The following is a 25,392-nucleotide window of genomic DNA, read 5'->3' as shown; positions in this document are numbered from 1 at the left end:
GTGTATGTCAGCTGTGTTGAAATGTGGTGAGGAGGGTGTCTATGCTTGTCTTTCGACCCCGGTTATGCAAAAGCTCCTTCCAATTCGGTTGCTCACCACCTGGGTTGGCTTGGGCCCCCTTCTTTGCAAGTAAGCCTAATTACCCAAATGATGAATGACTGATTTGACAAAACACTGGCATGTTGCCTCATCATTCTTGATAGGGCTAATGTGTTAGCAAACAGGCAATTACGTCCAGCAAATGTGGAGCATGATTAGCATTAGTTTGGAGTTATGTTTGTGTCCACCTGATGAATGTCTATAATTATCTATCCTTTTAGCGCTTGTTTGGTCTCCTGAGAAAAATATCTGTCTCTTTAGCTGCTACATGCTCCACTATGTTCACCAGATCCCTGCTGCTGAAACTGAGGTTAATGAGAGCGGTAAGACTCAATCAAAGCAGTAATATTGCCGGCAGGTAAACCAAAACAATGGGCTCAAAGACACTACAACACTCTGAATGTACTGTGAGAAGGGTTGATTTTCGTGACGAGCCTCCAGAGAATGACTCTACAATCATTCGATCCATTGTTGTTATTATAAAAATATTAATAATTGCAGTTATTAGACTTAACCAAAACCACTATCTTTGCCTAACAAATGGCTTGATGCACTTGAGCATTGGTAATTCAGAGTTTGGTAAGTTCACTGTAACTCAAACAGTAGACTAAACCCCTGAATAAAAAGTGACAGCTCTACTGTGAAGGCAGGGCTTGCCCATGTCCTTCATTTCAATATTAAACATATTCTTAATGAAAACACTTTATTTAGCATTGTTCAATATACTGTCTGTATGATATCTGAACTAGGGATGCACCGATCCGATATCTGGATCGAATATTCCCCCCGATATCATCATAATAGATCGATCGGGTATCGGAAAATGCAATCTATACCTGAGGCGATCCTTTCCCTTTTAATCTATTGCAACGCGAGCTACATCATACATCATGGAGCGAAGGAGAGAATCTGCTGTGTGGAGGTATTTCATACTATTTCAACTGCTGTTGCACAATTATAATTATTTGTTAAAAATAAATAGTTCTTCATTGCATAAATCTGTTTCATCTTGTTTCATTTCATCTTAGGAAAGAACTGTGTAGTCATCAATGCCTGATGCTTCTAGTTTCTGTTCTACATGTAAAGGTATATAGCTTTTTAGGTTAACCATGGTATCGGATCGGTTTCAGGTATCGGCTGATACTCAAAGCTACAGCATCGGGATCAGTTTCGAAACTGAAAAAGCTGGATCGGTGCATCTCTAATCTGAAGTTGTGTTCTTTTATAGAAAAAAGACAGCAGTGAAATTAAAGATTTATGGAACTTAGTATACTTCCAATGTGACTCAGTTCAACCACATTTCTGACACAATACACACTTAATCAAGAAGCTAAAAATCTAGAAATTATGCCATGAACAGTTATCCTCTGTTTAGGTGCAGCACAAAAAAAACAACTAAAAAAAGATCTTAAAAAACCTGCGTAAACATAAAGAAATCAGTGCATTTAGTCAAATAAGATGTATTCTCTTTACTTTGTGTCCCGAAGAAGGCAATTTTTGAGTGAGGATCCTTCAGAACAGTTTCTCTGGAATGGTCCTTTTGTACAAGACAGCAAAAAAGACAAAATGCAATCATGTAAGAGTCATTAGCACCCTCCAGTCTCAGCCAACCTACAGGCATCTGCAGTTCAGCTCGAAGGGCAGCAGAAGGGCACTTGGTCAAAACCAAAAATAAAACTTGTCTTCCCCACACTTTTCAATTCATATCTGCAGAGGTACGTGTGTCTCCTGAAAAAACTACACTGGGGTTTTGTTGATTGGTTCTCAACACTTTCCTCCATTCAGCTTGCCTTGAATGGCACATGTACTGTAAAGCCACAAGAAACACTCTGCAAAATGGTGATTTGGTAACCCAGGAGAGATTAAAGCAAAGCCTGAAAGTATTTTAAGCCCAATCCTCAATATAAAACACAGCCCAATGTTGATTCAAAACTGACTGAAAAGAGTCTTTGAAGAGGTTACCACTGATGGAACTGAAGATTTTTAGGCTCCACAGTTGTGCTGGTTAATTTACATTTCTATATCCATCAGTTCCCATGCCCAAAATCAGATATTTAAGAACTTTTGTCTCCCTTTGAGAATGACTTGGTGAGCTCCTTTTTTGGATCTATGTGCAGTGAAGACAGGTCAAGGATCAGGTGATATTCTTGAATATCCCATGAAAAGGAATTAACATCTGACAATACATGTTTTGGTTCATCATATGGATTGTGTCATCTGTATTTTTAAAAGTTCTCAGATTTTCTTAAAGCTCATCAATAATGTCCACAATCTCTAATATTGAGTTTGTGGTGGTTAGACATCGCTGTCCTTGCCCCTGCATTGGTCAAAATCTTTTCTGAACCTGTCTGTGACATGGAAGTAAGTGTGTGTTTGTGTTGTGTTTGTTAGGAGAAGTCACTGTCCTCAGCCCCGTACAGGTCAGCCAGTTTCCTGAACCTGGGCCCCCAGTCACTCAGGTAGTGGTAGTCCTGCTCAGCCTCAGACGATGCTGAGCCCAGTGAGCTCAGTGACTCAGCCACTGAACCTGTGCCCTCGTAGGCGTAGGTGGCCAGCGAGTCATAGGGTGGTGCTGTGGGGTTACAGTCATTCTCCAGCACTCTCTGATTGATAAACTCGCATACATCCCCATTATCCCTTGACGCCATGCTGACTGGAGGCATGATAAAGCCAGAGGCAGTGGTGGGAGGTCGGTGGAGTGGTGGGTACAGCAGGGTGTCAGTGGGGATGATGTCTCGCCTCTGTTTGGCAGACTCCTCTAAGGCAGCGGCAGCATCCGGGTGTCGCAGTGCTCCAATGTCAAAAGCCTGGGTGTCCTCCTCACCTCCACCCTCATCATTGTAGCTCACCACGTTGTCCCTGACATCCTCCTTGGAGATGATGAGAGGCTCCTGCTTTCTTTGACGTTTCAACACAGTGAACAGAACCACAATCACTGCAGAAGACAACAACAGAAACATCTGGGATTAGACAGTTTTACAGTCGACAGCACTGATGGGAATATACAGCCAATGAGGACAGATAATAAATCAGTCCCTTTTTGACCCTGGGGACCAGGGTCTAAATAAATATCTGGGATATTATTTTACACCTCAAAAAGTCCCTGATCTGTGCTCCCAGTAGCTCAGTTGGCAGTGTGGGCATCCCATGCACAAAGACAATGTCCTTGCTGCAGCTGCTGCAGGTTTGATTCCTAGAGTGTTCAATTCCAACCTGCAGCCCTTTGCTGCACGTCATCCCCTCTCTCATTACCCACACCTTAATGTCCTGTCAATTAAAGGCAAAAAGCAAAAAACAATCTAAAAAAAAATCCCTGATCAGATCAGGGGGTAGTACTTTCTGAAAGCAGAGGAACTTGCAGGGCAGGATTTGATGATTGTTCAATCACACACAGTGCCTCCGCTTCAACTCATTTACTGCTAATTCATAAAACAAAGAAGTACTAAACTATCGATGTAGAACCATATTAGGAGGAGGAGAGAAAAGAGATTTGTTTTAGTTTGATAACATTACAAGTAAACGTAGGCTGTGCTGCCTCATTTTAAAGAGGAGAAAAAGAAAGAAAGCTCACGGCAGTGGCTTGAGAGAGAGACAGCACTGCAGTGCTGCGAGAACGCCATCGAATGAGACAAATAAAATGTTTTCTGGTTTCTAAAGCACAAATAAATAACCATCAAACACTCAAAAGATGATTTTATGTGAAGACAGACATTTCTAGTTTCATTTTGCTCCACTGCATTTCATTCATTACCTCCAACCTGCAGGGCAGTGATAGACTATGCAGCAATAAATGACAAAACCTAAGGTATTTTTTTCCCCACCATCTTTTTTAGATGAAAAAGGGGGGCACACTGAACTATGGGCTGTGGAGTGTGTTCACTACGAGCACCAGCCACCCTCTGCTCTTCATGTTGCTTTTTCATGTCAGCAGACTAATTTGCGTAATCTTCACAGGTCTTTAGACCCCGTGGAAATGCAGATAACAATGGGCCGAAGAAATCTTTTAGTTCCTTGAAAAGTTGCCCCTGGAACTAAGTGTCCCAGGAACTTTGGGTCAAAACGCGGCTAAAGATATGTTATTTAGATGGTCTTATTCTGGTTTGTTTTGTTGGTTATGACAACATCGGGCCTCATTTACAGTGCAATCAGCCAGTGTACACGTGTCATGAATTTTGTGTGCACACTTATTTTATGTACAGAGTAAGAACATTTCTATACACATATTAGTGAATGAGGCCCACTGTACTCAAGTTAATGCTGAGGTCTGAGATCATGATCATGGCTACAATGAAGTACAGGCAAGAAGCTAACACTTAAGATAGATTATCTGAACCACTAAATGAAATGTGAAACCACATGGCACCTAAAAAATTGTGTGCTTGTTCCACTGTGATAACACTTCATTCACACATACAGACTGCGTGGCGAGCTCCCTTGTACCTCTCACAAACCTAAACTTGTGGGTTTCCAGAGAGCAGATATTTCACATCAACACTGACTATATTATTTTCTAATGCTGCCATGCACAACTGTGTAGTTCTTTTCCAAACTTCAGCGTTTCTGAATCTTTTTCAAGTTTCCTATGTTGCGTCAACATCTTTATGTCACAGTTGGATGCACCAGGGTTTTTTTCGATGTTCATTTGTAATTAATGTCAACCTGTTGCATTTTCAATATGTATGTGTGAATGGGGGCTGCCTAAAGTAAGATGGGTGTATCTAGTCTAATAAGTCAAAGTTGAATCAAGTGGCTCTGTAAACTGTGAAAGGTGATCAAGATGGCGCCATGGAAGACTGCCTAGGTGTTTGTTGCGTCAGTTCCCGAATCTCTTTCACCAGAGAAGAGGTTATGAACATCAGGGGAACAACTCCAGCTGATTTTTATCCCATGGTGGATTTATTGGGTTTTTGGCCGAAGGTGCCCTCACCTTTGCTCATGAAGTGAAACGCCAGAGGAGGGGGACATGTGCTGGTGTGCTTGTGCGTCTCCACCAACTCGGACACCGCACACCGCTGTCAAGTATATTTCTCTCCAACATGAGTTCACTGGCCAACAAACTGGATGAACTCCAGCTACTGATAGTGAAAAACTGAGACTTTTCTACATCTGCAGTTTTGTGCTTCACGGAGACGTGGCTGTGTGGATCGATTCTGGACTCTGCGCTGCAGCTGGCAGGCTTCCAACTCTTCAGAGCGGATCGTGACACGGAACTTTCCGGCAAAACTAAATGTGGAGGTATCTGTTTTTACACTAATAGTGGCTGGTGTAATGATGTGACAGTGATCCAGCAGCACTGCTTTACTGATCTGGAATCTTTCTTCATCAACTACAAACCTTTTTACTCCCCCCGTGAGACTTTGCTTCATTCATTCTGGTCGGTGTTGGTCGCTCACCAACCAGATACTGTGCGTGGAGCGGACTCACCCAGACTCCTTAGTTATTGTCCTTGGTGACTTTAACAAAGGTAACCTCACCCATGAACTCCCCAAATACAAACAGTTTATAAAATGTCCGACCAGATAGAAGAATATCCTGGATCACTGTTACACAACCGTCAACAATGCCTATCACGCCGCCCCCCGCTCTGCACTGGGCCACTCTGACCATGCCACCGTCCACCTGATTCCCTCATACAGGCAGAAGTTAAAGCTCTGTAAACCTGTTGCGAGTTCATCTAAGAAGTGGAACAGTGATGCTGTGGATGATCTTCAGGTGTGTTTGGACACTACTGACTGGGATGTTTTCAGGACCGCCACCAATAGTCTGGATGAGTACACAGAGGCTGTGACATCATACATCAGCTTCTGTGAGGACTGCTGTATACCATCACACACTACGGTGAGGTATAACAATGACAAACCCTGGTTTAGTCCTAAACTCAGACAGTTGAGGAGGCTGAAGGAAGAGGCGTTCAGGAGTGGGGACAAGACTTAAAGAGTCAAAGTACAGGTTTTTGGAAGTCTCCGGTGCCAGATAGGATAACCGCAGTATTTTATTGTGTTTATGTTTACATGCATTTCAAATGGTAGAGTTCATTTCAGAGCTAAGCATCCTCTTTTGTCCAACTGAAACTACAATAAACCAGCCCTCAGTTGTCTAAATAAGTACACATACACATTTGCATTGTGAATTAGCTGTGCTCTGCCAGCTAACGTTAGCTTACAACAAAGGCTAACATAGCAATCTCACATTCAGTGTTAGTAAGAGACAAACTGCGTGTTAGGTTTTTACCTGTCTTCTGGAACTTAATCGCCGTCCATACAAATGCTGTCGAGCAGCACAAATACGATGTATCTGCCGTGTGTGGATGCCGATGAAGCCTCGTAGAGCCAGGAGCAACAGCTGCACAAATACGTGGTCCGCCATCATTGTTGTTGTTATTGTTGTTCCCTCGAGCTCGGCGCCAGTTAAGCAACGACCTAACTGACGTATACAGTGACATATACAGTGACGCAACGACGTGGCACCCTAACCACCTCCAGCTGTGGAAAAGCAAATCGGTTCTCAGCTGGTTCGCAAGGTGAACCAACTGAGAACCAGCATCAGCACTGGCCCCGAACCAGCACTGGAACTGCTTTGGTGGAAAGGGGTAACAGTTTACAAACTACAAACCTAACCCCCCCAACATAACTCTTGGCTGGTGGACTGTGTTAAACATAACTCTTGGCTGGTGGACTGTGTTAACATAACTCTTGGCTGGTGGACTGTGTTGAAAATAAAAATGAAAATAAAAAGGAAGGGGTGTTGAGGCCCTGTGTGTGCCTGTGCTTTCCGTACGTCCGATAGGACAGCAGAAAACTTGTTTTATAAGACATCACCAATCCCCTAACTTAACAACTTTTACTGTCGATCTGAAAGACAATGGGACAGTCCGGACACCATCCCCCGCGATCACCTCCCCCACCTCAGCAGGGGCCTGCTGTCCCCCTCAACTGCCCACACCTATGGCCCCCTACTCCCCCACCACTACTCTCACTATCCAGGAGAGGGAGGTCAACAGTCTCTTTAAGAGGCAGAACCCCCCGCAAAATAGCCAGACCAGACTCTGTCTCTCCATCCACCTTGAAGCACTTCTCCGACCTGCTATCTCCGGTGTTCACCCACATGTTCAACACCTCACTGGAAACATGCCATGTGCCAGCTTGCTTCAAGATCTCCACCATCATTCCCATCCCCAAAAAGCCAAGGACCACAGGACTTAATGACTACAGACCCATCGCCCTGACCTCTGTGGTAATGAAGTCCTCTGAGCGTCCTGTGCTGTCACACCTCAAGGCCATCACCGACCCTCTCCTGGACCCCCTGCAGTTCGCCTACAGAATCAACAGGTCTGTAGACAATGCTGTCAACATGGCCCTCCACTTCACCCTCCAGCATATGGACTTCCCGGGAACCTACGCCAGGATCCTGTTTGTGGACTTCAGCTCTGCTTTCAATACAATCATCCCGGCCCTGCTACAGGACAAGCTCTCCCAGCTGAGTGTGCCTGACTCCACCTGCAGGTGGATCACTGACTTCCTGTCTGAGAGGAGGCAGCACGTGAAGCTGGGGAGACATGTTTCTGACACCCGGACTATCAACACTGGATCCCCCCAAGGCTGTGTTCTTTCTCCTCTGCTCTTCTCCCTGTACACCAACAGCTGCACCTCCAGTCATCAGTCCGTCAAGCTCCTGAAGTTTGCGGACGACACCACCCTCAATGGACTCATTTCTGACGGGGATGAGTCTGCCTACCGGTGGGAGATTGACCAGCTGGTGACCTGGTGCAGGCTGAACAACCTGGAGCTCAACGCTTTCAAGACAGTTGAGATGGTTGTAGACTTCAGGAAGAACCCAGCCCCGCCCACCCCCATCACCCTGTATGACTCCCCAGTCGACACTGTGGAGTCATTCCGCTCCCACTTGAGGTCCTGGGTGATGAACATCAGCTCCCTTATAAAGAAAGCACATCAGAGGATGTACTTCCTGCGGCAGCTGAAGAAGTTCAACCTGCCAAAGACAGTGATGGTGCACTTCTACTCTGCCATAATTGAGTCCATCCTCACCTCCTCCATCACCATCTGGTACACTGCTGCCACTGCCAAGGACAAAAGCAGACAGCAGCGTATCATTTGCTCCGCCGAGAAGGTGATTGGCTGCGATCTGCCCTCCCTCCAGGACCTGTACGCCTCCAGGACTCTGAGCTGGCTGCATCAACAAGACCAGAGACCCTCACCTACTCTGCCCCCCACCCCCCCTGTAACACACAGTCGGGCATCTCTTCATCATCTTGGTCATTCACCTGTCATACACTACATTCTGTTGATTTTGCACATCTGTACTTTGCACAGCTGTTATTTGCACACAACCCTATTCATGTTTACAGTGTACATATTTTTTCTACTTTTTATATTCTATTATTATTGTTATTTGCATTCAGATTTTATATTTAATTGTTTATAGTATTTCCTTTTTATACATATGCTTCTAATTACTCTATATTTTTTATATATTTTATATTCTTTGTTATGCACCAATACACCAAGCCAAAATCCTTGGAAAACCTACTTGGCAATTAAACCGATTCTGATTCTGATTCTGATTCTGACAAACAAAAACAATTTGGGTAATATTGTTACTGGTAGCAGTAGTTTTCTATTCCAAAGTCTGGCTAACCTGGGGATTTGTTTATAACCAGTCTGATTGTATGACTGCTCGTGTTTCTTGAATTGTCAGATTTTTTTTCTCAGAGATGTCACCAGATTCCCAAATCTAAGCATTAAGCTGAGTATTATCTTATGAGTACAGATAGGGCTGCACAGGCCTGTTACAGGCAGACAAAAAGGACAGCAGCCTTTGATTTCAGAGAGGGCTCAGCCATTAATAATCATGCAGAACATTTGATTGGCTAAGCACATGCAGGCCAGTTTGAATTTAAATCAAGTCAGAGCACAGTGGATACAAGAGAGAGCAGAGGCGGAGTTAAGGTCAGGGAACCAAAATAACCGATAATGCATACACAGTAGCACTGCAAATCACATCATGAAATGTCTGCAAAGGAGCAGAAGAGTGTGAGCTGTGCTGTGAATGAGAGTATATGAGATTCTGAGAGAAAGAGTTAAGGTAGATAGAGAAATACTAAAGGAGAAAGATTTGTACAGATAAAGCAGGCAGTTACTGCACAGTATGTATGGGGTAGAGAAAGCCAAAGATGTCTGGTGGAAGACAGATGATCAGAGGCAGAGAGGACCAGCAAGAAAATGATGTAATGGTAAAGGTGATAATAAATACATGCCTATCAGTACTACTAAAATACTACAGCTTCAGACTGTCTTTTTTTTTTTTTTTTTTTTTTAAATAAATGTTGATCTTAAATAGAAACCAGAACTAGCTTCACCATTTGCTCTTCATTTTTAGTTGAGATGCATGTCTGAATATATTTCCTGTCTTTGTATGAGTTATACTTACATGATCACACATTTCTTAGAGACATTGTTCTTTGATCATGATTACACCTAAAATGTATTTTCTATTGTGAGAACATAAGTTGAAAAGTTTGTATATTTTTGTGCACAGTTACAAAAATACAGCAACTTAAAAAGATGGGAATGGTGGACCTGTCTGCAATCTTTGCTGTAATTTCTCTGTAGTGATCATTCCAGTTGAGAGCATTTAAAGAACCATTGTAGCTGAACATGTGCAGCACTTCACAAAGTAGCTTGCCCCAAGTTCATTTTGGAACTGCTGGTTATTATATATCTACATCTGTTTCTTTAAATCAAAACTTCCATTTTGGAGCTGTCGATGGAGATCATATTAGTAATAATAAACCCCAGTTTTGGGGGGTGGGCTGACACCCACATGTCAGTGTGGTGATCTTGTCAATTTGTATCATACCTTATTACACATGATCATATTGTACAGTGTTGTATTGCATCAAGTCATATCGTATTGAATTATATGCTGTAGTGTTGTGTCATATTCTATGGTATCATATTGTAGCATATTCTATTGAATTACACTATTTTATCGAGTTGAATTGTATGTATATCTCATTAAATTGGGTACTGTAGTGTATCATATTGAATATTATATCACATCATGTTGTATCAGCATAGGCCTTTCCTTTGTTATTCTGTTACTAGGGCAGCTACAGCATTACTAAACACTCCAAAAGAAAATAAAAAGCGACCCATTTAGAATGTTTATGTTGTCAAATTTGACACGATCTAGTGTATTGTACTGTGATATACTGTATCAAAATGTTGTATTGAATGATAAAGTAACCTACGGTAGCGTATTGTATCACATTGTTGTATAGTACAGTATACTACAATATATTGTATTGCTGTGTTGTATTGTATAGTATTGAATACTATGATATTGTTTTGTGTCACAGTGTGACATGATACTGTATCCTCTGGTATTGTATTTTATCACAGTATTGTATTGCATAGTATTGTATACTATGGTGTTATATTTTATCACAGTGTTGTATCCTGCTAGGGCTGCAGCTATCCGGCTATTAATCGAGTAATCAGAAAAGAAATACCGCGTGTTTTCATTAAATTACTTTAGCTTCATTTAGGGCAATGATAATATATTAAAGAGAAAATAATAAAAGTGAGAGAGATAAGCAACACATTTGTTTAAATTTAAAAATTTAACATTTTTATTGCTTTCATTGCTAAAACATTTGTCTGCAGTGTGCACTTTAACAGTTGTGACAGATCAAATGATGAATCTGCTGTCTGTAAACTCAGCTGCTTGCTCATTTGAACATGGTGGAACCCTCTGCATAAAGCTGTCCAAAGTATGACTCTGCCACTTAAGAATATACTTAATTTTTAAAATATATTCAATACCTGGCCTTCATAAATATAATACTTTAAGTTCCTGTGACTAGCTAGTATAGACTCATTCACTGTGGTCAAGGGGTGCCTTCCACCTGCAGACCCTACTTACAGCTATCCAACTTAATATGTCTGCTCTACTCGTTTTGTGCATTTAGGCTCCAATACATACTGACTTTTTCCCTTCCTTTCTAACTTGTAATGATCCCACACTCCTGGCAATTTCTGTCATTTTCTTAAGCGTGTCTCCCCTTTTTTCCTCTGGCTCTTTTCTTGTACCTTTTCCTCCATTGTTTTGCAATCTGTGCTTCACATCCATTTAACAGCTGCGTAGGCTATCAACAGCAAAAGTAACATGAGCACGTCGTGCAACAGAAATAACCATCCATGCGAAACACAACCATGCTTTATTACAGATGCATCACTATGTACCTATCTGCCTGTATGTATCTTCACTTAACACATATAATGAGAATTTATGATACTGTATAGACTATTATAGCATTTTATGAGTCCTTATTACAGTTGATTGCTGATGTGTGTATAGGTGAGTATAGATATTCATAATGCATTATAAGCCCCATCAGTCAACCTCTAGTTTATAACTAGTCAAAAGCATCCATAAGACACTTATCATTTATTATACAATGTATCTATAATGCTGATATAATGCATCAGTAAGCATTATGTGAGTGTATTAGTGTAGTCATAAAGCATTATAAATGCATTATGCCTTTGTAGTTGCTATGGATGTTTTGACACTCAATATGTTGGTGTTCAGGTTTGCTGTCTAAAATATTCTAAAATGGGTGTAAAACATTGTTGATAACTAATCACTAAAGTATGCTGGTCATTCAATATAATGCAAAACAAAACAAAACAAAACATAATGTGGGGCAGCATTTAGTATGATATCATTCCACAGACTTTCTCTCAGCATCCCCAATTTCTAGCGTCCCTGGTGTGTGTCCACTAAGTCTGCAATGACTGCACTTTCAGAAGCATAAATATGTATTCATTTTCCCAGCAGCCCACTAGACTGTGACCACTGCATGAATAAGCGGATAAGTGGGGGTGTGGTGGCAGATCAGATGCATTCATTTCCATGTGAAGTTTGATTCTGACGAGCAGCAGCAGAGTGGAGCTCTGAACCAACATTGTTTTCCATAGAACAAAATGAGAAAGCACATCGTCAAACAACTTGTGTGTACAATGCTGTACAAATGGAAGTACTGCATTAGGGAGATAGAGGTGTGATCATTATACATGCTACATGTTGTATGCACCTACATTTCATTTAATTTCCGTCACAATACATTTCCTGCCATTAAGGCCCGAGGAGGACGGGGCCCAACAGTCCCTAGCACTAAAAATGTGGGGAACCTATTGCTTTTGTAGGGATTATTATTTTGCTGCACAATTGCATTTTTGAGGGGCTTGGGGTGCTCGAAACTCACAGAATTGGCACACACCCTTCAGAACTGGAGAAATTAAACAGTTCTGCAGTGATGGGGCTGTGGTCAGTATGGGGTAATATGCATGCTTTACCATGACACAGAAAGCTGTTGTAACTTAACTTCACTTAATCCAGTCTACCCCAAATTTTACAAGCTGCATAAGACTCCAGGCCTGAAGACATCTACATGCCCATACTGAGTCATAGCAGTACCATTTTAAATTATATTTGCCATTTTTGGACATCTCACAAACTACGTAAAAGCAGACTGTGATAGATACTTTGCATTTGGAGAGAATCAGACATATTCTCAATGACAAAAAATTGTGGCAGCCACTACTTTTGCATTTGAAAAGGAACAGACAGATAAAATTGAGCTGTGTGGATTAGTGGACTTAAACAGCATTCCTAAGGAAGGAAGGAAGGAAGGAAGGAAGGAAAATATGCTTGTGAAGCTCAAGTGTGTTTTATTTGTAATTTTTTTTATTTAGAATTGCTTATTTTATTATTCCATGTATGGTGTATGCATGCTTTTGAAAGCTTGTGTTAAGATTCTGTTGTCTTTGTATTTAATCTGTATTTTGCAATGTCTTTTCATATATTTTGCATTTCGCATACATATTTTAAGCTATGAAAAAAAAACCAACTAGAATAACTGCTTCGCGGTTACCTCCGCGAACCCGTCAAGTTGCAATTGCAGTATAATCCATATCTGTGAAAACAGACAGCACAGTTACAAGGTGGACACCCAAGATTAGTGTCACCAATTGACCTTTGGCCTCCATTTTCTAATTAGTTTATTAGAATTAGTCCAAGTGGACGTTTGTGTCAAATTTTAAGATATCTGGAGATATCACATTCATGAGAATGAGACAGATGCAAGGTCACATTGATCTTGACCTTTGGCCACCAGAATCTATCCAGTTCATCATTAAGTCCAAATGAATGTTTGGACGGACAGACAACCCGGAAAACATAATGTCTCCGGCTACGGCTTTCACTGGCCACGGCTATCGCTGGTGTGGAGGCATAAAATCAGCATGATATTACACTGCTATATGTTACTGGCATTTACTAAAGCCATAAAGGCACACATACCAGCTTTGGTTTTATTTTTAGCTGATCATAAAAGGGCCCCTCATTTAGCCCCTCATAAAAGGGGATTTTTTTTTCTTTCAAAAAACATTCAAAATGGCATAAAGATTTGACATAATACCATCATCACATCATTTTTTTTCTGAGACAACTGTGCAGTCCCTATCTGCTGAGGAAGATACAAATCAGATCTGAATCAATCTGATACACCTCATCAGAATCTGTACTGATACTGTCTTTGTTAAGCAAATCAGTCATGACATAACCACTCCACAGTTTGATGATAAAAGTTCGGGCATATGTATCATTTAATTCATTCATTCAGTCATAGCAGTTTGCCATTTCTGACTTCATGTTAAAATTAATTTTTGGAGACCGGATGGCAGCGTGAGACCGCGAGTCCACTGTGGGATTTTGAGATTCAACATGGCGGCGCCTAGCTGCTAGATTAGATATCAACAAACTAGCCAAACAAATATAATTACCTAACGGGTGACAACTCCAGCCTGCACCATCAGCCAGAGTGGATGACCTAGAAGAGTTTATCGATCAATACTACTACGAGTGCGTCATGGAGGGTCCTGCCGACAACCCCAATAAGAGGAAGAAGACCGACTCAGCCACCGATACACAAGACTTGTTATCCTCCGAATTTAGCGTCTTGGAATCCATCAACAAGAAGCTAGAAGTGCTCGGTATGCTTCACCAGGAGATAAAAGACCTGAAGGTAAGCTTGGAGTTCACTTACCAGCAAATTAGCGACCTGCAGCAAAACAAGGCTGAACTCCGCTCCACCTTAGCGGCGGTCACGTCAGATGTAGATCTTCTCAAAAAGGAAAATAAACTCCTTAAGGAAACTGTCCTCGACGTGCAGTCCAGAAGTATGAGAGACAATTTAATCATTTCTGGCATCCCGGAGAGCACACCAGACAACCCAGAAGTCCAGGTAAAAAAGTTCATGGTGACGGCCCTCAAGATCCCGACGGAGACTGTCAACAACATCACCTTTCACCGCGTCCACAGGTTCGGACCCCGAGGAGGCCAGCGTCCTCGTCCCATCATCGCCAAATTCGAACATTATCAGCAGAAAATGCTCGTTAAGAGTAAAGGACGAGAGCTAAAAGGCACTTCGTTCGGTATGAACGATCAGTTCCCCAGGGAAATCAACGAGAGGCGTAAAGTGTTATATGCCATTTTAAAAGAGCACAGGCAGAAGGGAAATAGGACCTCTCTTGTGGTCGACAAATTATACATAGATGGGCAGCTGTTCCGCCACTCTACCACCACCCCATGGCTCTTCTAAGTGAGATAAGTGCCCCTAAAACCACAAAACAAAGTAGAACCATAGCTTAATTGTATCATAAAAGGAATTAAAAAAAAATAAATAAATAAATTAAAAAAAAGATGCGTGTATACATGTATATATATATTGGGGCTGCACTATTCTTGAAATAAATAAATAAATAAATATATGTATGTATATTTCATTCAAAATGGTACTCTGACACATTTCTCCTGCAACAGATAATTAAGCATTCCTGCGATTGCAATGCAATTAATCATATATGTCTGTATGTATGTATATATGCAGATGTATATGTATGTACATGTGGTTATGTGGATATATATATGTATATGTATATATATATATACAGTACAGGCCAAAAGTTTGGACACACCTTCTCATTCAATGCGTTTTCTGTATTTTCATGACTATTTACATTGTAGATTCTCACTGAAGGCATCAAAACTATGAATGAACACATGTGGAGTTATGTACTTAACAAAAAAAGGTGAAATAACTGAAAACATGTTTTATATTCTAGTTTCTTCAAAATAGCCACCCTTTGCTCTGATTACTGCTTTGCACACTCTTGGCATTCTCTCGATGAGCTTCAAGAGGTAGTCACCTGAAATGGTTTTCCAACAGTCTTGAAGGAGTTCCCAGAGGTGTTTAGCACTTGTTGGCCCCTTTGCCTTCACTCTGCGGTCCAGCTCACCCCAAACCATCTCGATTGGGTTCAGGTCCGGTGACTGTGGAGGCCAGGTCATCTGCCGCAGCACTCCATCACTCTCCTTCTTGGTCAAATAGCCCTTACCCAGCCTGGAGGTGTGTTTGGGGTCATTGTCCTGTTGAAAAATAAATGATCGTCCAACTAAACGCAAACCGGATGGGATGGCATGTCGCTGCAGGATGCTGTGGTAGCCATGCTGGTTCAGTGTGCCTTCAATTTTGAATAAATCCCCAACAGTGTCACCAGCAAAACACCCCCACACCATCACACCTCCTCCTCCATGCTTCACAGTGGGAACCAGGCATGTGGAATCCATCCGTTCACCTTTTCTGCGTCTCACAAAGACACGGCGGTTGGAACCAAAGATCTCAAATTTGGACTCATCAGACCAAAGCACAGATTTCCACTGGTCTAATGTCCATTCCTTGTGTTTCTTGGCCCAAACAAATCTCTTCTGCTTGTTGCCTCTCCTTAGCAGTGGTTTCCTAGCAGCTATTTGACCATGAAGGCCTGATTCGCACAGTCTCCTCTTAACAGTTGTTCTAGAGATGGGTCTGCTGCTAGAACTCTGTGTGGCATTCATCTGGTCTCTGATCTGAGCTGCTGTTAACTTGCGATTTCTGAGGCTGGTGACTCGGATGAACTTATCCTCAGAAGCAGAGGTGACTCTTGGTCTTCTTTCCTGGGTCGGTCCTCATGTGTGCCAGTTTCGTTGTAGCGCTTGATGGTTTTTGCGACTCCACTTGGGGACACAAGTTTTTGCAATTTTCCGGACTGACTGACCTTCATTTCTTAAAGTAATGATGGCCACTCGTTTTTCTTTAGTTAGCTGATTGGTTCTTGCCATAATATGAATTTTAACAGTTGTCCAATAGGGCTGTCGGCTGTGTATTAACCTGACTTCTGCACAACACAACTGATGGTCCCAACCCCATTGATAAAGCAAGAAATTCCACTAATTAACCCTGATAAGGCACACCTGTGAAGTGGAAACCATTTCAGGTGACTACCTCTTGAAGCTCATCGAGAGAATGCCAAGAGTGTGCAAAGCAGTAATCAGAGCAAAGGGTGGCAATTTTGAAGAAACTAGAATATAAAACATGTTTTCAGTTATTTCACCTTTTTTTGTTAAGTACATAACTCCACATGTGTTCATTCATAGTTTTGATGCCTTCAGTGAGAATCTACAATGTAAATAGTCATGAAAATAAAGAAAACGCATTGAATGAGAAGGTGTGTCCAAACTTTTGGCCTGTACTGTATATATATATGTATGTATGTGTATGTGTGTGTATGTATATATGTATATGTGTATGTGTGTATATATATATATATACAGTACAGGCCAAAAGTTTGGACACACCTTCTCATTCAATGCGTTTTCTTTATTTTCATGACTATTTACATTGTAGATTCTCACTGAAGGCATCAAAACTATGAATGAACACATGTGGAGTTATGTACTTAACAAAAAAAGGTGAAATAACTGAAAACATGTTTTATATTCTAGTTTCTTCAAAATAGCCACCCTTTGCTCTGATTACTGCTTTGCACACTCTTGGCATTCTCTCCATGAGCTTCAAGAGGTAGTCACCTGAAATGGTTTTCCACTTCACAGGTGTGCCTTATCAGGGTTAATTAGTGGAATTTCTTGCTTTATCAATGGGGTTGGGACCATCAGTTGTGTTGTGCAGAAGTCAGGTTAATACACAGCCGACAGCCCTATTGGACAACTGTTAAAATTCATATTATGGCAAGAACCAATCAGCTAACTAAAGAAAAACGAGTGGCCATCATTACTTTAAGAAATGAAGGTCAGTCAGTCCGGAAAATTGCAAAAACTTTAAATGTGTCCCCAAGTGGAGTCGCAAAAACCATCAAGCGCTACAACGAAACTGGCACACATGAGGACCGACCCAGGAAAGTAAGACCAAGAGTCACCTCTGCTTCTGAGGATAAGTTCATCCGAGTCACCAGCCTCAGAAATCGCAAGTTAACAGCAGCTCAGATCAGAGACCAGATGAATGCCACACAGAGTTCTAGCAGCAGACCCATCTCTAGAACAACTGTTAAGAGGAGACTGCGCAAATCAGGCCTTCATGGTCAAATAGCTGCTAGGAAACCACTGCTAAGGAGAGGCAACAAGCAGAAGAGATTTGTTTGGGCCAAGAAACACAAGGAATGGACATTAGACCAGTGGAAATCTGTGCTTTGGTCTGATGAGTCCAAATTTGAGATCTTTGGTTCCAACCGCCGTGTCTTTGTGAGACGCAGAAAAGGTGAACGGATGGATTCCACATGCCTGGTTCCCACTGTGAAGCATGGAGTAGGAGGTGTGATGGTGTGGGGGTGTTTTGCTGGTGACACTGTTGGGGATTTATTCAAAATTGAAGGCACACTGAACCAGCATGGCTACCACAGCATCCTGCAGCGACATGCCATCCCATCCGGTTTGCGTTTAGTTGGACGATCATTTATTTTTCAACAGGACAATGACCCCAAACACACCTCCAGGCTGTGTAAGGGCTATTTGACCAAGAAGGAGAGTGATGGAGTGCTGCGGCAGATGACCTGGCCTCCACAGTCACCGGACCTGAACCCAATCGAGATGGTTTGGGGTGAGCTGGACCGCAGAGTGAAGGCAAAGGGGCCAACAAGTGCTAAACACCTCTGGGAACTCCTTCAAGACTGTTGGAAAACCATTTCAGGTGACTACCTCTTGAAGCTCATGGAGAGAATGCCAAGAGTGTGCAAAGCAGTAATCAGAGCAAAGGGTGGCTATTTTGAAGAAACTAGAATATAAAACATGTTTTCAGTTATTTCACCTTTTTTTGTTAAGTACATAACTCCACATGTGTTCATTCATAGTTTTGATGCCTTCAGTGAGAATCTACAATGTAAATAGTCATGAAAATAAAGAAAACGCATTGAATGAGAAGGTGTGTCCAAACTTTTGGCCTGTACTGTATATGTATATATAATGAATACAACACTGACTTATTGAAAAGGAAAAAAAGGAAAAAAAAAAAAATCTCACAGGGTGTGAATGTACACTTCACATACCCCACCCAGCATTCTCCCTTTACTTCTCTATTTTTTTCCCTCCATCATGAAAAAAAAAATTAAAGTGATGGACTTTGTCACAAGATTGAAAACAGATATTTTTCTCCTACAAGAAACCCACTTGCTAAAGTCAGAAGAAAAATCTCTTAAAGATCCAAATTTTAATCAAATTTTTTCATCCTGCTATAACAACAGACAAAGAGGTGTCTCTATCATGGTCCACAAGAGACTACCATTTACTTTAAACAGCACGGTAACAGACCCAGAAGGCCGCTACATCATTGTTCAGGCAACAATCTTTAACAAATTATATACAATTGTTAATCTGTATGCCCCTAATAATGATGATCCAGCCTTCTTTCACACAATCTTCTCTTTACTATCTAACCTATCAGACAGCTCGACAACTATAATTGGAGGAGACTTTAACACAGTCCTAAATGCTTCATTAGACCGATCTAGCAACTCAGTACACACAAAGCAATCACAATCGGCTAAGGTAATACAGGAATACATGGATGATTTTGGGCTTGGCGATGGCTGGAGACTCAAATACCCATCGAAGAGGGAATATACTTTCTTCTCTCCTGTGCATCGCTCATTTTCAAGAATTGACTTTTTTTCTCTTAAATAACTCCATCTCACAAAAAATTACCACAAAAATACACCCGATCATTATCAGCGACCATGCACCAATATCACTCAATCTGCAAATAGAAACCATCCATAAACGGCCCCCAACATGGCGCTTTAATATCTCTTTACTCAAAGACCCAGACTTTGACAAAATGGTGAGACGGGAGTGGGCAAACTTTCTTGAAGACAATGACTCTCCAACTTTATCTCCATCTTTAATATGGGAAACTGGGAAGGCACTAATCAGAGGAAAAATTATATCATACTCCTCCTACAAGAAGAAAAAGGAATTGCAAGCAGAAAAAAACATTGAGGAAAAAATTAAACAACTAACACAGGAATATGCAAACAATCCAAGTGATCAAGTATGGACCCAATTACAGTGTACAAAATCGCAACTGGACAATATTCTATCAAAGAAAACTGAATTTATCATACAGCAACTAAGATATAATAATTCTGAACACAGTAACAAATCAGGAAAATTTTTGGCTAATCAGCTCCAACGCAATAAAGAAAAATCTCTGATACCAACAATCCAGGGGCCGTCCGGAAATTATACACAATCTCCTCAGGAGATCAATCAGATTTTCTATTCTTTCTACCATAACTTATATTCAACAGTAAACAATCCAAACCCAGAAGATATTCAGGCTTTTCTCGATAACCTAAATTTACCTCAGTTATCCACGGAACACAGAAATATGTTAGACGCCCCCCTGACTATTAATGACCTGCAGAGCGCATTAGACAAAATGCCAACAGGTAAGGCTCCAGGTCCAGACGGCTTTCCTGCCGAATTTATAAAACATTTCTGGACAATATTAGCACCACTTTTCATCAGGACAGTGACAGAGATCAAAAAGAACGGAGGTATAAGACCTCACATGAATACAGCAGCAATCAAATTATTACTAAAGCCAGACAAAGACCCCACACTTCCTTCTAGCTACCGTCCTCTATCACTAATTAACAGTGATATCAAAATTATCTCAAAGGCACTTGCTTCTAGACTGGAGAAAATAATCGCATCAATAATTCATAATGATCAAACGGGCTTCATTAATGGCAGACACTCAAGCAATAATGTCAGAAGAGTTCTTAATCTGATAAGTAAAGCACAACGCGTTAATACAAAAGCAATTATTTTGTCACTTGATGCAGAAAAAGCCTTCGACAAGGTCAACTGGTCCTTCCTATTTGCCACCCTGAGTGGATTTGGCTTTGGAGAGTCATTTATCCAGTGGGTATCAGCCTTATACAATTCCCCTAAGGCCACAGTCACCACCAACGGGATCACATCTAAAAGCTTCATTTTGCAGAGAGGAACCAGACAAGGGTGCCCACTCTCGCCTCTACTGTTTGCAATATTCATCGAACCATTGGCTATGGCAGTCCGTCAGAACAGCAAGATCATAGGTATCCATTCCGCCAATTCAGAGCATAAAATTAATCTATATGCGGACGACATTTTACTTTATCTACAAGAACCAAAATCGTCTTTACATGAAGTATTTAATCTCATAACACATTTTTCTAAACTTTCGGACTACTCCATCAACTGGTCCAAATTGACAATAATGCCAATAACGGAGAACTCTTGGAATCCTGCAGACCAAAAATTTTCTTTCCCTGCGGGCAACATAAGATATCTTGGCATAAATATTTCACCCAAACTATCAGACCTGGTCCACCTGAACTTTAGCCCGCTGCTAGATAAGATCTGTGGTGACCTGAAGCGCTGGAATAATCTTCCCATCTCCCTCCTGGGACGAATAGCCACAGTTAAGACGAAAATTCTACCCCAAATTAACTATTTTTTTTCCATGATTCCATTCACACCCACATCAAAATAGTTCCTGTCATTAGATTCTGCAATTATAAAATTCTACTCAAAGAACAAAACAGCAAAAATTAGCCTAAGCACCCTTCAGAAAAACAAATTGGAAGGGGGATTGGACGCTCCTAACTTTAAACATTACTATTTAGCTAACCAGCTACAATACCTATTGAAATGGTTATATCCTAACGAAGACTACAACTCCTGGCTCGAACTAGAACAGGCGGACTGCAACAATATAAAACTCTCTGACCTCCCGTTTATCACCACTACACTCAGACGTCATAACTGTTTTAAGAACCCAATGATTGCTTCCACCTTATCAGCCTGGTGGAAAACACTAGAAATCACAAACTCTCTGATAGAACCTTGCTTGCTCTCTCCAATTTGGCACAACCCGGATTTTGAAATTAACAAAAGATCTCTCCATTTTAGCACATGGGAGATGAAGGGAGTAACTCATCTCCATCACCTTTTCCAAGACAATATACTTATGACATACACAAACTTATTTCAAACTTTTGAAATAAGAAATGGCAATTTTCTACAATATTTACAATTGATAAAAACAATCAAGAGGAGAATTCCAGCGCCTCAGGACACTTTGCAGCCACCAGAATTTGCCAAACATATTACAAAGCTTTCTCCAAGTAATAAGAAGAACCTTTCTAAGATTTATAAATTACTGTCAAAGACCAGTTCTATACATTTACCAACTTTAAAATGGGAAAAAGAACTGGGTGTATCACCGGACCCTGACTTCTGGACTCAGATATGCAAAAATACATTTAAGATGACAAGACACACTAATATACAACTTATCCAATTTAAAGTACTCCACAGAACACACATCACCCAACAAAAGATGAATAGAATGGGCTTTAGTCAATCTGACACATGCACTCAGTGTACTCAGAACACTGCAGACACCTACTTTCATGCACTCTGGTTATGTTCACCCGTCCAGCACTTCTGGTCTACAGTCACCCAAAAACTCTCCTCCATTTTGGACTGCAGGATCCCATTATCTCCCAACCTGTGCTTAATTGGTGACCTGATGACAATTGACCTCCCAAACAGCCACTGCAACGCTCTTCTTGTAGCTCTCGCCATCGCCAAGAAAACAATCCCAGTCAACTGGAAAGATAAACAGACCCTCAACATCAACCATTGGCTGAATCTCCTTGTAGAACATATTTCGCTGGAGAAAATATCTGCTGGCCACAGAAACCAATTAACATACTTTACAGAAAAATGGTCACCATTTATTCGCTCACTAAACGTGTCTGTATAGTGCCACTCAGCCTGTGAGCATATGCTACCTGTACATATAAATATTACAACTCAAGAAAGACTGTTGTGTATTATGTAACGTGTTTCTGTTAATGATGTAACCCCTAATTCCTCTATCTCTCTCACCACAATACACCACAGCGGTTCATCAGAACTCAAGGTCTTAAGCATGTGTTAGGTGCACCTTCTTCTTCCCCTTGAATCCGGGCCTGCTCCCTGGCTCTGTGGGGGATTGCGGGGCCGGGCAGTTTCCCCTGGGGGCGGGTGCGTCTGGACTGCTCGCCCTGTGTGCCTGGGGGGGGGGGCGGAGTCTCCTTGTGCTCCCTGGGCCTGGGGCGGCGTGGCCGGTCCCCCCTGGGGGGCTGTTTCCGCCCCTGGTGGTGCGGGGTGGGTGGGCTCCTCCTCCCCCCCTTCGCTCCGCTCCTGCCCTTCCCCCTCCCTCCTCCCTCCCCCCTCTCCCCGTCCCTCCCTGCTCCTCTCTCCCGGCCTCGGGTGGGCCCGGGGTCCTCCCCTGGGTTGCGGGGCCTGGCGTGGGGACTGGGTGCTGCCCGCGGGGGGTGTTCTGGTGCTGCACAGTGTGGGCCTGCCCGTTGGTGTGCGGCCGCCGGTGGGGGGTGGGTCGGATGGGCTGGGGGTCCGGCTTTGGGTCTGTGGCGGTCTGGGGGGGTACTGGCAGGGTTGCGGGTTGGTCTGTGCTCCTGCACGTCGGGGTTCGGGGGGGCTGGGTGGGGCCCGTCGTCCGTGCACCCTGGTGGTGCGCCTTGTCCTTCTGCTGGGGGCCGATTTGCTGCGGGCGGTGTGGCCCAGGTCGGGACCACTGTGGGGGCCCGACGCTGCAGTTGCCAGGGGGGCGGGGTTAGGTGGGGGCCCGTTGGGTTTCCTTGGGGCCCGCCTGGCCCGCTGTCCATGGGCGCTGGGGGCCTCGCGGCGCCGGGGTCTGGTTGGCGCCACCTCCTGGCCCCTCCCATCCATCCTTCCAGCCCTCGGGCCGGGCCTACACTGGCCTGGCCTCCTAAACCACATTTAGTTCACTCACCACACATTGCACAGTTTTAATGCACCACATACACTCACTCTTCGAGGTGCAGACCACGGATGGATTGGGGGGCTTCATAATGGGGCAGGCTATGGGACAGTAGTGTCCGGTAGCCCTCCATGCTGCCCCCCAGCCCATCCTTATCTGTTCTCCAATTTTAAAGCACCACATACACCTACATCTTGGGGGACAAATGGGAACAGGTTCCAGGTGCCTTATGGCTGCACGGGCTGCAGGACAGCAGTGTGCTGTAGCCATCAGCCTTGCCCCCACCTGTCTCCTATGTCCCTCAATTTTAATGCACCACATCACACTTATGGGCACTCACATTCACATTCACGGTGTAGGGTTAATGTTTCTCCGTCAGGGATCGGAGAATCATAGTAAGAGGGGGGGTGGTGGGTTTACACACACTGTAGATATGCATGGCGTGGCTAGTGGGGCCCGGCCCTCCTGGGCTGAGGGTTGGAGCCAGGGAGCCCATTTACATCATGGTGGTTTGGCTGGGTTCCCGGTGTCTGGGGGGTCCCGTGGCCCTGTGGCGGGTGGGCCGGGTGGCGCCCTGGGGGCTCTGTGCAATTGGGCTTTCCCCCTCCACCAAGACTCTCACATTTTTGGTGTTCAGTATAGACTTCTCTTTTGTCTTTGTTTTTCAGTACAGTATAGTAGACATGTATATGTTTATTTTCGATAATCTGCATGGAGCACAACCACCTCAAGGCCACAATACATCAGCTACACTGCCTGTTTCTCCCCTGTTTTTTTTTTCGTTTGTTTGTTTATTTGTTTGTTTTTCCTCCTTCTTCTCCGCATGCACTGTCACTATATAACTCAGGACTTAAGCACCTGCCCCCTCCCCCTCGCTTGTTTCCTTACTTTCCCCCTGACACACTTTGGTGTATCACGGCCCTCTCTGACTCATATTAGGAAGTTTTTCCAATAAAGGCTGATAGGCTAGTCTCCAGGGAGGGTGGGTGACGGTCACAACCATGCATTATGGGTATAAAAGACTTGACTGCAAGATTAACAGTGCATCAATCTTCACAAGAAGCTTACACCCTTTAGTGGCGCTAAGCTATGAAGACCAATGCAGACAAGTGTAAAAAAAAAAAAAAAAAATTAATTTTTGATTAAATTGATTCCAGTGTGATCCATACAGGGAGGCATAAACATTTAATTTTGTAAATAGAGAGCACTGGTGAAAGCATTGGTGCGCTGTACTGGTAGATAACATGAGTACAGGTGTATGAATCAGATTCAGAAGAGATAGAGTTGTTGCATCTCTAGAGGATAACCGCAACATGACTGACAGCTCCAGAAAATTGACTGAGTGGATCTTTCTACATTTTTTAACATAAATCTATGTTATTTCAACATCATATTACCATACAAAAACAGCCCTGGAGAGTGTGTATTACATACTGTATTTTCCTGTACTCACTCAGCAGTATGATGGCACACAGGAGGATGGCGATGAGAGCTCCAGTGCTGAGACCAGGAGAGCTGCTCAGAGCCTCAGCGTTGCACAGCTCCATGTTGCCTTCACGGTCACAGGTGCACACCCTCACAGTGAGAGTGCCGGTGCTGCTCTGCATGGGATAGTCGCCGTCGGTAATCACCACGGGAACCAGGTAGACGCTCTGGTGAAGGAGGCTGTAGCTGGCTCGACGTGTCAGGATGCCAGCAGTGTTATCTGAGAAGGAGAAAGTATCATTGTAGCACGCATGCAGTGCACAGTGTGTCTGACACTTTGTCAAACAGCAGCGTGTGAATAAAAAACACTTTATTACCAGGTTGGAAAGAAAAATGTGGGTTGTACAAGTCAGAAGTCATTTGTTGTATCTCACTAAGGAGACAAAGCATGGGGACTAATCTGTTCTACATCTTCAGGCAAAGCAACTGTGAGGCAAGGCTGGGTGACACAAAATCTATCTATACTTTTCTCAGTACAAATAGTTTTACAATATCAAAACTAAAAACTGCTTGACAACAGGCAACCACTACCAATCACACTGCAGGAATAAAAA

The 25,392-nt window shown here is 42.8% G+C and overlaps 1 protein-coding gene across 2 annotated transcripts in view; it reads right to left on the bottom strand.

The window, feature by feature from the left end:
• Positions 1-2,342: 2,342 nt before the first annotated feature.
• Positions 2,343-25,392, bottom strand: part of LOC117272017 (cadherin-6-like) — a 334,683-nt gene continuing 311,633 nt past the window's right edge. For both annotated transcript variants that reach the window (XM_033650671.2, XM_078172869.1), the window contains 2 exons: positions 24,807-25,058; positions 2,343-3,034 (listed from right to left, as the gene is read on the bottom strand). In XM_033650671.2, the coding sequence (XP_033506562.2) occupies positions 2,487-3,034; positions 24,807-25,058 (800 nt within the window). In that variant the 3' untranslated portion in view covers positions 2,343-2,486. The remainder of the gene's footprint in view (positions 3,035-24,806; positions 25,059-25,392) is intronic.

This window comes from Epinephelus lanceolatus, chromosome 12 (genome assembly GCF_041903045.1).
Source record: "Epinephelus lanceolatus isolate andai-2023 chromosome 12, ASM4190304v1, whole genome shotgun sequence".
Taxonomy (NCBI): domain Eukaryota; kingdom Metazoa; phylum Chordata; class Actinopteri; order Perciformes; family Serranidae; genus Epinephelus; species Epinephelus lanceolatus.
The sequence above is the reverse complement of the archived record's forward strand: the minus strand, read 5'-3'. Positions and strand labels throughout refer to the sequence as shown.